At 47.3% G+C, this 14,103-nt stretch overlaps 1 protein-coding gene across 1 annotated transcript in view; it reads right to left on the minus strand.

The window, feature by feature from the left end:
- Positions 1–13,101, minus strand: part of LOC137892622 (astrotactin-1-like) — a 39,308-nt gene extending 26,207 nt beyond the window's left edge. Inside the window, exons 1-4 of the mRNA XM_068737904.1 lie at positions 13,053–13,101; positions 9,336–9,613; positions 7,711–7,844; positions 7,302–7,453 (exon numbers count right to left, since the gene is read on the minus strand). Of these exons, the coding sequence (XP_068594005.1) occupies positions 7,302–7,453; positions 7,711–7,844; positions 9,336–9,613; positions 13,053–13,101 (613 nt within the window). The remainder of the gene's footprint in view (positions 1–7,301; positions 7,454–7,710; positions 7,845–9,335; positions 9,614–13,052) is intronic.
- Between the last annotated feature and the right edge of the window lie 1,002 nt (positions 13,102–14,103).

Here is a 14,103-nt window from a genome sequence, read left to right on the forward strand (position 1 = left end):
GCATCAGTTTGACTTTCCCTGCTGCTGTGGGTGGTGGAGTAGAGGGAGATGCTCACAGGTAAGGGGGGGGGGGGGGGGGGGGGGTGTCTCTGGATATCCTCATCCATCACGTTGACACAATCCATTTGGACCTGATTTTAAAACCATGGTGTTCTTTTTACTGCTCCATATCACATTTTAAAAACTGGAGAGAAAGAGAGACGATATGAACAGATAACAAAACACATATCATCATCTTAAGTTATACAGCAATTTAAACCCTGAGGCCCGTTATCATCACCAGAACCATATTAAGCTGACTTATTTATCTAAATATCCAGTCAGGATTTAGAGACAGCTCTTCTAACTGCATCAGACAAAGGACTCGTCAACTCCATTGACCATTACGTCCTGCTAACTCAGGTTAGCGTAGCGTAGCTCCAAACACCAAGACGCTCAGTCGTAAATGAAACGCATTCTCAGTCCTAACATGTGCAACGCTTCTGTGACGCTGTCAGACAGGAACACCGTTCGTACGAATCCTGGTCCTGGCTGGGTCAGGGCTGCTCGCTGTGGGGTTAAGAAAGCCCACTCTTTCTTAAGATGTCCATCTTTTCTGAAACGTTCTTCTCCAGAAAGGTGTTGTCAGTAACTCACAAATCTGTGTCTCCTCCTTCAGACATTGAGTGTTAAAAAAAAAACAGAGCTACACCAAACTAAACACTAAACATGTCACGTCAATGTCAGAACTTCTTTAACTCTTACTACTAACACTAACGTCTGATAGCTGCTTCAGCTTCACAGTGACGCTGGCCCACTTGGTTGAACACGATGACAACCAGCACTATCGTCCTCATATACTTTAACCTGTAAGGTCTACCTAGAGGACCTCTCTCCCGACATAGAGACATAGAGGCTGAATCTGATTGGATAAGAGCTCTACTTAAAACAAGCTGCACTGGAAGCAGAGCACCAGATGAAGACAGGAGCTGTGCAATGAGATAATAAGATAACGGGAAAAATAATTAGAATACATGTAGTGTATCGGGGAACTAATGCTCTCACCAAAGCCACCAGACTGTTGAATGCAGGAGCTGCTGGTCTGCCTCGATCGGTTAGTCTGTCTGTTATTGTGTTTCGTTAATCAATCAGACTCCAATCAGGAGCCTCTCTCCCTCTCTCTCTCTCTCTCTCTCTCTCTCTCTCCCTCTCTCTCTCTCTCTTTCTCTCTCTCTGTCTCTCTCTCTCTCTCTCTCTCTCTCTCTCTCTCTCTCTCTCTCTCTCTCTCTCTCTTTAGGGGTCTAAAGTAGGTTTTGCTGCTGCCCCGTGTCCACAGCACTACATTACTGCTGTCTGATTCTCCAAGCTAACAGGAAACACACAGACTATGGATCAGTACCTCAAACAAACCCTCCTAAACATCCAGCTGTCCCTCTCCAGAGCTCCTCCTGCATGTCGTGAACTGTAAACAGATACGGTTTGACTGTCAGCTGAGTGAACGTAGTTTTTTCCCATGTTTGAGCCGGTCTGATGCACTTTTGGAAGAAAATTAAATTTAAGAGAAGAGGATGACATTGGAAAAAAAAGGGAGAAAATGAAAAGGAGGAGAACGAGGGAAAGAAGCTAGAAGAAAAGGAAAGAGGGAGGTAGAGAAGTAAAGGAAGAGGAGGCCAGAGAAGGGGCAACTGAAGGACTGATAGAGAGGAAAAGATGAAAAGAGAGGAGATAAGGATTTCAAGGGGAGAAAAAGCAACGGAGAGGAGGAACAGGAGATGAGAGGAAAGATGAGGGAGTGGTGAAGGAAAAGCAAAGAGCCGGGGGAGAGAGAGAGGCAGCCAAGGGGAGATCTGTGGAGGATTATACATCAGCTCACGTGAGACCGACTCTCCGGGACGACAGGAGACTGACAGCCCAAATCAAAACCACTCCGCTCGGCCGGCTTTCCAGATCCTCCCATATTCTTCAATCTCCCTCCTGTCTTTTCTGTTTCCTTCTCTCGTTCCCTCGCCCGTCTTCTCCCCCTCGGTGGTCTTCTTCTCCCCCCCCCCCGTGCCCGGGCCACCTTTGCCTGCGTGTTCACCATTAGGGTGCGGTCTCCGAAGTGATCAATCATCCGCTGAAGACCAGATGCATAGGTGGGAAGCTCTCAGAGACTCTCCCCTCATCACACGTTTGTTTCTCTATCTTCCAGGCACACCGACCAGAGCTGGACAACCTTCTCTCAGGATCATTAGAGCCACGCCGGGCGAGTTCTCACGTCGGAGAGTCCAATTGGCACCGAGAGAAAGCCGTTAGAAAGTTCTGACAACTTCGACACCCAGAAGTCACAGAATGCGATCTGTAAACCGCATGGTGCTCTGACCTGTGCGTTATCTGCCCGCTGTGCGGAGGGTGAAGGGGTTCAAACACATTTGCAAGTCTCCAGCGTTCTCCGGATGCAGCTCACTGCTCTTTAGGAGACGGTTCACAGTTAAGATTCTCCTCCTGTGGCTGGAAATGTTTGGATAGCCATCAGCAAATTTAGATTTGCATTAAGAGGGTCACATCTCTCTCTCCATGCTCCTCCGACTATGTCAGGGAGCCGTCTTCTTTTGCAGCTAAACTAAATTACATTCATCGTGCACATTAGTGCCAACATGAATGATTCATTTGGACTGTGGTGTTTTGGCGTTACTGTGGTGTGGTGTCGTGGCCTGTGCTGCTACAAACTGCCTCCAGCTCAGCCTTGCACAATAACTAAACCTTCTCTCTCCCTTTGACTATCGCACTGATTATTATCATGATAACTGCCAGCGATGGAGTTGGCATTCAAAGCAATATCTTCATATCAACAGTGGCCGACATGAGCACACTTCTTATGTAGTGACATGGTTCCCCCCGCCGCGCTACAGAGCGCTTTAGCATCTTTAGCATCAATTTAGCATCTTTCAGCTCCTTGTTTTGGGCTGAAGTGCTCTGATGAACCCTGATAACCTAAACAGGTTGATCAGAATCGTCTGCATTACGTACAGGCTGAAACATATGTGGAGCACATCCCAGCACAAGTGCACATCTTGTCATACATCTTGAAACCAATAGTTTTGCAATCCTACTTTGTGGCAGTTCAAAAGCTGAGGCCAGTTGTAGGCCTGTTATTTCAGAGCCAGTCCTTTTAGAGAAAGAAAAAATGATTTTGGGTGTTTTTGCCAAAGAAGGACCTCACATACAATGTTATTTCCCATTAGAGAAGCTTTGATGTACTTCAACTTCGTCCAAAGTGAAGAAACTTGGATTCTCCCTACACTGCAACCAGCAGCACAACAACAAACGTCTCTGTATGGTCACAAAGTCAAAACAGCTGCCCCGCACTTTAAAACAGCCTGAGCTGATGTGGAGGTCTTTTGCAATTCAGGGTGGACTAAAGTTCTCGCCAGCATCAATGTGCTGCAGCGGAAAGGTACCAGTCCTTTAGTCTGTATTGGACCAGATGCTCATCTCTCTTGTACTACTCCTAACTTAATCAGAAGGAAACACTCCAGGCATTGTCATGCATTATAAAGAAGTAGAGAATGACATCGATCAAGAAAGTTCACGGGACTTTCACCCAGTTAACTTATCTTAAGGTACTTAGCTGACATACTTATTCTGCATAACAAATGTTCTTAATTGAGCAGAAACTGTACGTTTCCTGGGAACACAGAAGTCTATTTTAAAAAGACACTTTGCCTGAAACAAGAGTCCACAGCTGATGCTAAATGAGTACCCAGAGGGTCAACTTGGGTCATGGTCTGAATGAGAATGTGCTGGATTAAGACACAGTACTGACCTTCTGTTGAACACTAGAACTTACTCGGCCAACAGTAGCCGCAGACATGAAAGTGCACATTATATATAAAAGGCATTTTTACTCTCAAGCAGCATAACTAGTTGTAAACTCAGCTGTTTTTTAACGGTGCAATGTCATGCATTACTCGTGGACAAAATGGGGCTTTAGGCAACAAACAAGTGGAGTCTGATGAATTCATACTCCGCCTCGGTTTTGCAGTGATGAATTGCACCTCCCGGGCGAGCGGTGTGCCTGTGAGTTTGTTTTGAAGCAATTAATGGAGAGGCTGGAGTCTGTTTTTCCAATGAGTTCGTGACACAATATCTGTGCCATCCTTTACGGGGCCTAGAACAAGCAAGTGATTAGCTTTGGAGCTGGAACGTTGTGAGGAAACTACCCTCGCATGGAGCTGAAGGGAGAGTAAAGAGCTCGTGTAAGAAAGTAGCCTCCATTAGTTTAATGAGGAAGGCTAAAGTGCACCATGGAAACTCACATTGTCTTATTTAGAGTGCAACAGAAATCGGTGAACTGGAAAAGCTCAGCAGTCCACCGGGTGGAATATTCCTGTGCCACAGTTCCTGCGTGTCTTGCCCAGTACCAATGCTAATTTCCATGAACACACTGCCATGAGCTCCGTGGTAGATACCGTTAGAATACACCGCTTATCTGACTGGAATATCATTCACTATATCAACCAACAACGAGATCACAAAGAGGCATCGGCAGCTTACTTCAGCAGCGACGACTCCATCGGTACCGGAGACGGCAGCGGTTCCTGTCTGCGTCACGCAGAGAGAGTTTCTGTCAATACGTCTGATCGTGATCAACTCTTTCCAACAACTGTAAACTTTGATGTCGGACCAAAGCACCATTCTGATGCCCCCAAAGATTGACTTTGTGGCCAGATGTTTGAAGTTTAAGTCTTCAGTAAACATCTAATGGAGGCACTGCACGAAATGTTGTCTCAACCGCAGAACGTCGTGGAGGATACTCGAGCGTCCGCCGTGTTTTCATCGTCTCTGTTTATCGCTCTGACAGCGCAGAGTGGGGGACAAACGTTTGTGTCCTTGGGCTGTGGAACACAGTGGTAATGAGCTCTTTACAGGAAGGAAGACCGTGGACTGAAAGGTCACGTTTGCTGTTCAAGTGATATTTCAGTGTCTCCCCTACATTTCACTATACAGTCTCACAGAGGTTCCACTGATGGCACACTTTCCATGTCTTTACTCCCACGAGGAGGAGGCATGAGCTTATCCACGGTGAAGCTGCATCACCAGCCTGGCAAAGTGGGTAACTGGCCCTCAAATCTCCAGGGGCCACAAAAGCCCCAGCTTTAATACGGCTATTTGTTTGTGGTAATGGTAGTTAAGTTTGAAACTACAGGAACGTGAACCACCGATGCACAGCGTCAGCTGACAGGATGAGGGCCTGTAGGCCGGTCATGATGAGGCTCAGCCTCACAGAGGCCCTGTGAAGATGACCACAAAGATAACCCGCTCATGTGTTTTATTTCAGAAGAGAGAAGCTTTACATGACGAGCAGTGAGGAAGACGTGCAGGAGGTAAACAGGGACCGACTAGGTTAACCGAGCCATGCAGTGACTGAATAACGGAGCAATAAATATGATCTTCTCTTCAGGACGTCAGTGACCATCTAATGGGAGGAGAGACAAACTAACAGGTTCTTCTCTGTGGAAGTGATTTACTACACTCCCCTCTTCACCAACACCACTATGTTCACTAACTACATGCTAACGGTGTCTGTCTGCTGCCCGCTGGTTTGCATTGAGTGGGCCTGAAAACTAAAACAACGTGCTGAACGAGGTCAAAAGTAAAACATGTTCCTGTGGGTTCGTCACAATGAGGGACCCTATTTGAATTACATGGTGGTCATATGACTGACTCTATACCAGAACATCTTCCTGTTTCTGTCACTTTGTGCTTTCAATCAGTCAACTGTTTCACAGAAAGTGTTGAAGTCCTGCTTGTAAAAACAGCGACGTCTGAGATCAGCTGACTCGCAGCAGGAGGTCACACGAGGATGCATTCAGGTTGATCAGGGTTATTCCACCGTTGCTCTGTTCAGTTTGACCGCATAATGATTTGTGTGCGACCATAAGAACGTGCTGGATGTAATGATCAGGAGCCACACAGCCGCCACTAACGCATGCCGTGATCCTCCTCCCTCCATAAGATGATCTCATCTTAAACATATTCAAACGTCTCCCTCCGTGTTTTATTCAGGAACCTTTAGAAACGTGCATCTCCACGGCCGGAATGAACACAAACACCATCCAGTGAGATTTAGATCACGGCTTACATCTTTATACGCCTCTGAAATGTGAAATACATCCTGTTAATGTATATGTGAGAGGAGAGGAAGAGTCATAGTTTATCATCCCTATAGATATGAATGAATACATACATACAAGTAAACCTGAAATAAGTTATGTTAAGTTCTTTAAAGAACACAAAGGCTCTAAAGAAGATTACTGCTGCACCCTATAGCTCATCTCCTCCGTAATAGCGCCGCTCTCCTCCCGTCTGAATATGCTGCATTGATTAATAACACACTTCATTCTCTCATTAGGCTACAACAAACTCTGGTCCTCGCAGGGAACTGGAACAGTCTCCATTATGGATTTGGTTCATTACTGCCAAAATAAACGGCCCCTTGTTATTCCAGCTCCCATTCATATAGGTCCGTCACACACACACACACACACACACACACACACACACACACACACACACACACACACACACACACACACACACACACACACACACACACACACACACACACACCTCCCGTGGCTGCTTATATGATTTCCTCCCTTTAGTGGAAACACGAGGGAACACACAGCAGGGTAAACAAAGCCCTGATCCTCGTGGATTAAAGTGTGCAAACAGATGAAACCCTTTGAAATCACTTAAACACACAGTCGACTGCTTCATGCTGTCATGTGGTTAATTCATCACAACCGCTGTGACAAATTACAAGACTCCCTCTTCTGAAAGCAATTACTGTAGGACATCAGAAACAACTGCATTACACCGATTCAGTATGAAACTTTTGATGAAATCTGTCTAATAAACACACTAAATACTCTAAATGAATACTTCACTTCTCCATCACCATTATTACTGGTGGACGCCATCTTGTGGAGGCCTTCAAAACTACAACAGAATCAGGCCCAGAACCAATGAAGGGATGTGTAAACCTGGGCCTGCGTGTGGAGAACACGCGTTTCAGGCTGAGCTCCTTTATTGATGACTTTTGAAGGAGAAGGTTTCCTGAAGTACAGGGTCTAACTGTAGACCTGCAGACCTGCAGAATGACTGATCCAGATCTCCTCCAGCCGGTTTAATGGACGAGATCAAACTAACGAGGCTCATATTGACACATGGCGGCTTTATGGTTTGAGTCACGTGAGTCTAGAATGAATATATTTATGACTTCTTCTTGACCATCAACGGCCGAAGCTCTGGATGTGGGCCGCTCTAGGCCGACCTACCTGTCTCGACTTTGGAGTGGTCGGTCCTCTCCGTCACCTTCTCCTGGCTGATGAGGTAATCGACGATGCGCACGCCGATTGGCGGCTCGGTGTGGTTCCACTCCATGATGACCAAGGAGCTGCTGGGCTCGTAGGTGTAGGACAGCTTCAGCCTGGCGGGACAGAGGGACAACGGAGGGACAGAGACGCCGTCAGAGAGCCGCTCTCAACCGGCGGCTAACGTTAATGCCGGTTAACTGCGACACAGTGACAAGACATTCTGCAATCAGTGCAGCAGCTCATTTCATTGATTAGCACTCCCACGCTTTATATTACAGCCACCCTGATGGCTGGAGAACATGGCGGCATGAGATGGAGGGCTGCCAGCTAAACGACGGATGGTACGAGTTTGGAGTATGAAGTTACTAACATGGGCTGGGGAAGAGGGGCGCAGGTGGGCAGTCCGTCTGCACCGAAAGCACTGGAATCACACCGACACCAGTCATCGATGACGTCACCTTTACCCGAACACCACAGCATGCTCATCATCGCCTCCTGTAGGGCCTGAGGGGGGGGACGGGACGGACAGAGAGACACAGAGACAGAGAGAGAGAGAAAACTAACATCAAACATCAGAGCATATGTCATATTGGAACAGGCAATATTCAAATGTAAACACAGTGACAGACACTATGGATAAGCAAACACCTCCAAGTGTCTGGAGTTCAACAGACCTCTCCATGTCTGTGACATTCTATCAGGACTCACTGAACCCACCCGGAGTGTTTACATGCGTCGCTGCAGGACGTCGTCCACACACGATGAAGACACTCGTGATATTACAGGCGCCCGGTAACGTCCTAACAGAAGCTACGTGTCCATGTTACTCCGTGTGTGGAGTACGTTTCCTCCCTTTAAACATGCAGCATTGTCGACGGCTCAGGAGGCAGAGCGGTTGCCTGGTGATCACAAGGCTCCCGGTTCAGACTCTGGACCCCTACCCGTTCACGATGAGCCGGCTGGCACCTCGCGCCGCTGCCTCCGCCATCACTGCGGGTGCATATTGGCGTGTGTCGAGCGGGCGGCAGACTGGAAAAGCTCTAAATAAATGCAGTCCATTTACCGTTTATATCTATGTTCACCAGCTTCTCGTCCTCCCCGTCTTTGTTGGTGCGCTGCAGCACATGTCGGCCGTAGATCAGCGGAATGGAGAGAGAACATTGGCGCTGGTGCTGTGTTGTGCTGTGCTGTGCTGTGTTGTGTTGTGTTGTGTTGAGTTGTGTTGTGCACACGACATACAAACAATAGAAGCAGCTCCGTAGTCCTACTAGAGGTCTACAGCTCCACAGGGTGTCCCTCAGGCTGTCTTCACACTGCAGGCCAAAGTGGCCCAAATGTGATTTTTGCGCATAATTGACACACAACTGTGTGAAGAGCACACATCACATGAAATCTGATCTTTGAAATTCTGATATGGGCCACGTTCATATGTCAGATCCACTTATTGAGACTTATGTCACTCACTGGATGTAAATGTGTCACAATTCAGCACAGTGAAGCCGTTCACGTCACGACCGCATTGCATACACACACACACACACACACACACACACACACACACACACACACACACACACACACACACACACACCTCCTCACAGAAGGAGCAGCACCTCCTGCTCTAGAATTCCCAGGCTTCCACTGCAGTGTTAACGATTTTAACGGTTCTAACAGTGCTAACAGTGATAACGGTGTTAACGGTGCTAACAGTTCTAACAGTGTTAACAGTGTTAACAGTGGTAACAAGCTATATATATATATCTATAGCTTGTAATTACTGCATATGCAATAGCAATACAGAATGTTGCCTGTGCATCGTGTCTCTACAGTCTGACAGCAGCTCCACACAGCCTCTGTAACCGTCTGTCAGAGAGAAGATGCATCCACCGATCACGATCGTGTCTCGGGAAACGGTGCGATAGATTCCAGATGAAATTGCAGTTTTCCAGACATTAGACAGTCCCAGACGGTTAAGGACAAACACAGCTGACCCACCTGGTAGGTCTCGTTGTTGGACACCAGCTCGTAGATGGGCGCGGCCTTGGTGATCTGCAGCAGGACGGGCTCGGACCGCTGCCGTCCCTGCACCACCCTGGGGCTCATGTGGCAGAGGTGGCAGGAGCGCGGGCACTGGCCCTGGCTGTTGCAGTCCATGCGGACGCCGGCCGCCATGCGCTTGGCGCCCGTGTCCAGCAGACTGGCGATGTAGGCGGGGTAGGTCAGCGTCCTGGGCTCCTTTTCGCGCTCCTCCGACTCCTCCGAGGGCGAGTTACCTGACCGAGCGGAAGAAGGGAAAAGAAATCCTTTAAATCATCTTTCCAGACAAGATTAGGACGCGCTTTGCAAAAGACACCACACATTTATTTAGCAACATGACAAATGGCCGTGATATTTTTTCCTCTGCTCAGTTTATGGGACTGGATTTAAAGGTTCCCCATGTCTCAGTGTCTCAGTGACTAACGGGGACAATGGGTTTGGACATTGGTCCAGTACTGAAGCTGCAGATGTCATCCATCAATGAACGATCACAGCGCCACTGACAACATTCTGGAGAGGACCCTACAGATACATGAATACATTTTCATAATATTTCTGTTTTTTAAAAGGGGGATTTTTCAGATTAGCATTTTAGGAAACTGCTTGGCTGTGAAAAAAACCCCAAAAAGGCAATTTAAAAGCCCAAGCACCAATTAGGGAATCGGCTTGTTGTGCAAGCTGCCTTTGATGGAACACAACTCAGGTTTATGATCAACGGGTGAGCGCACACGCTATGGGACCAACACATGTGCACAGCATAATAGGAACAGTTGCTGTGCTTTAATGTCAAGTTTTTGTTTCACAACTTCACAAAGCAAGTGATCTTTTGCTCTTTCCTCTTCTGTGTGTTCAGTGTAACAGCAGTCTGTATTTGAAGCATGCTGCTGTGTTTCCTTAGAGTACGTTTTGTAATAAAGCTTTTTCTTCATATGTAAGCTGGGATGAACGTAAAAATCCTCACACGCAACACCTCAAAACTAACTCCACATTGGGTTAGGGTTAGGGTTAGGGTTAGGGGACTGAAGCAGTTAGCTATGCTCTTCAAAGCCACCAGACTCCACTGACAAAAGCAGTCATTTAACCTCACGACAACAAGAGTTACCGTTTGTTTCTTTGTGTTATTGTGTGTTTTGGAGGGTTAGTCTCACAGTACCACCAACAAACTAACGGATCAAGGCAGCGGAGACAGTGATTGTCAAAGGAGACACGGTGAAGGACATTCTCAATACAGCGTGTACTTAAACTACTGGAGGTAATACACTGACTAGAGATAACTAGCTCATAACCCCACTTCAAACAATCCAAACTAAGCCTTCAAGAAGGAGAAAGCCAGAAACACAGAAGGTCTCCATGGATTGTCAGAATAATTATACATGGAGTGAACACACAATGGATGATGCATCATTAGTTTAGACAGCCCCTCCTCCTGCACCCATGGTACACACATTTATGTATGTGTGTGTGTGTGTGTGTGTGTGTGTGTACCTGAGTGGGTGACGGGTCATTAAAAAGAGATTAAGAATCTAAGTGCTCCAATAACAATATGCAGTGTTTGTGTGGGTTAGTAATTAAGGCCTTGTTGATTACACCTCATCTCTGAAGTACACACATCACCTCAGGTAACGCCGCCATCAACTAGTTACAGAGAGAGAGTTTAACTCAGCCGAGTAAAAGAGCCACAGAGTCTCTGTCACGTCAAGAAAAAGAAGCGCTGAAGAAAATACAGCAGAGAGCTCTTCAGACGCTGAGGCTGAAGATACTTCTGTTGAACTGAAAAAGGTTTATATTAACGAGAGTCAGGAGGTAGTCAGAAACAGAAAGTCGGGCTTTGTGTTTGTCAACCATCACAAATACAAAGTACAAGGTGGAGCCACTCAAAGCCACGATGTGCAGTTCTGTTATTTACAATATCTTTCAAATCGTTACGATGGTGGATTTAATTAGAAAATGTAGGACCGTTCACCTTTAATATTAAATACATTAATATTGAAACAAACAGGTTAACCAACCATAAGAAACAGAAAAGGAGAGCCTCTCAGAGAGACCGTGAGCTGCTGGAACGCTCTCCATACAGCATCAAATGACACAAAGGGAATAACAGAAATGAAGCCAAGAAGACAGTGGGAAAGAAACAGCAACTCAAACCACTGGTTCATACGACAGAGACACCACGGTGCGCCTGGGCCCGTCATTTAAGCGGCAATAAGCCAGGTGGTGCACATAGCAGCAATTATTATTAATAATGATCTAACATTCTAAACAAAGACAAAAGACGGCCAACACGGGGTAACGGTCAGGTGTAATGAACGAACAGCTGCATTGGTGAGTCTCTCTCTGTGGGCCAGACTTCTTATATTATTGGGTTTATGACCCACCCCTGGTATAACGTCTCCCGAAATAAAAAATGTCTACCGTGTGAAATCAATTTAACAGGAGAAAGTGAACAAAAGGACTTCAAATGCACATAAATCACGTTGTACATGAAAGTAAAAAGCTGGACGTGATGCGTTCAGGGACACGGGCGCTTGATGGCAGAAGATAATGTGCTTTCCTGTGTTTGGATGTCTCCATTCCAACTACTCGTCTCCCCAAGGTGAGCTGTTCATTGTTGTGCGCAGTAACAATGCTACTCTCTCCAATCCTCATCTCTGTTTCTGTGTCACACAAGAGTAAAACCAGAGAGCTCCATCTCTCCTCTGAACAGCACTCTCCTTTTGTCAGTCTCTCTCTCTCTCTCTCTCTCTCTCTCTCTCTCTCTCTCTCTCTCTCTCTCTCTCTCTCTCCATATTGTAAAAGCATCGATGGTCAACCCCCAGCCTTGAGTTTAATAATGTAGGTGCGGTTTTGACGAAGTAAGAAGAACGTGTGCTATGAAATAGACGATATCTCCGGTTCTGTCGCATCAAATTTCGACCCTTTTGTTCCGAGTGAGTCCGACAATATTGTAGGACTTCAACTAACGAAGTGGTGCTGAGAGTCACAACGTCTTAAAGACAACAGACGGGCTCGGACACGGTCCCAAAACCAATCCCTCATCCCAGCTGAGACCTAATTGGCGTCACTAAACTGTAGACACAGGACAGATGCATGACGGGGAACTCGCAGCGTGTATGACGAATCCGTGTGTGTGTGTGTGTGTGTGTGTGTGTGTGTGCATGAAGCTGGGGATTCGGTGCAGCTTTGACCCGCGGAATGACTCATCATCTCCACGGCACACAACAGATGGAGCTCAGAGCTATTCAGATTCATATAATAGCTCTCCATCCACCCCTTTCCTTCCCACTCTCTCCACAGAGAGATAACTCAACCGCTTATCTGCTGCTGACTCCAGTCAGTCCTTCCTGTTTTACAAAAACACACTTTCAAGTCTATAAATGTTTGAGAGAGGAGGAAGGGAGACGCAGGGGGCAGAGAGGCAGATCGATGTTCACTCTCTCGTTTGTGTTGCATCCCAGCCTGCTTCCTCTCCGTTAGAACGCCTCTCGTGAGCGAAGCGATGACTCATTACGTCACCGTTCATCTCGGCGATCAGAGCGCTGTGGTTTCAGTCCCCTGACATCTTCTCTCTAGACGCATGGCGGCGTGCTCCCGCATCCCCCAGCATGCACCCCTCTCTCCTCCAGCCCGATGGAGACCCATTCGCCGACTCCACGGACTCGAGGGGTTGAGCAGTACCGCTTGGATCCTCGAGATGGTGCTGGTGGATCACCGGAGGCGGAGTCATCGGTGCACGCTGCTCCACTGTTCGGCAGACAAAGCAGAGCAAACCCTACCTGCTCTTTTTAAAGGTGCACTGAGATGAACATCATACGGTCGTGGGGACGTAAATCACGAGCCGATCCCAAAAGAGAGTTGGAAATCAAGGCGGGAGAGCAGCGGGAAAACGACGTTAAAAAGAAAAGGGTGTTTTGGTTAGAGGCAGAATTAGAGGCAGCAAAGGGGGGAGAACCCAACGAGATTAACAAAACTCTGTCTGAGTGACGCATCCTAAAGCCCTGAAACCTGCGAGATGGCACACATCAAACAAATCTGTGTGACGGGGAAATTGCTGGTTTCTCTCCACATGCGTGTGCACATCCTGTGAGCCTCCCTGTGCAGCCGTGTGCAGCTTATACCTTGATGTCTCTCTGCAGTGGGGGACGGGGGACGCATCCAACTAAAGCCAATCTTAAACAGAACGGGGTGCGTCCTTTCCCTTTCCATCTGCAAAGCCACGCTGAGCTTTGTTTGTCAGTGTGTGTGTGTGTGTGTGTGTGTGTGTGCGTATGCTCTGCAGAGCGGCAACGATCAGCACCGCACGCACCAGAACTCCCAGGAAGCAGCGCTGATATTAAGCATTCATCTAGGAAATAATATCTAGGATTTGACCTTTAAAATTCACCTCGTGCAGAATAACTGAGAAGAGCTGATTTGGTGATTCTGCAGGTTCATCGTTTACCCGAAGCCCTGATTCGTGATGTGGCCACGACTGAAGCATCCTCGAGCGAGCCACTTATAAAAAACACCCGCTGCTAACTGGCTGACCTGCAACCTCGACCCAGAGGGCGAACCACATTTCCCCGTCGCATCAATTCACAAATCACTAATTAACTGCCTGAACAGCTAATTAACCTGGGACTCATCACTAACCTCGCATTAAGGACTCGGCGGCGGGGACAGAAGGAAACAGATTACTGTCATCGTCTTGATAATCCACTGATGACGAGTGGCTACTTTACAAGGAGCG

Source organism: Cebidichthys violaceus, unplaced genomic scaffold (assembly GCF_023349555.1).
Source record: "Cebidichthys violaceus isolate CVI_PGR_0920_01 unplaced genomic scaffold, fCebVio1.0.p SCAF_8, whole genome shotgun sequence".
Lineage (NCBI taxonomy): Eukaryota > Metazoa > Chordata > Actinopteri > Perciformes > Stichaeidae > Cebidichthys > Cebidichthys violaceus.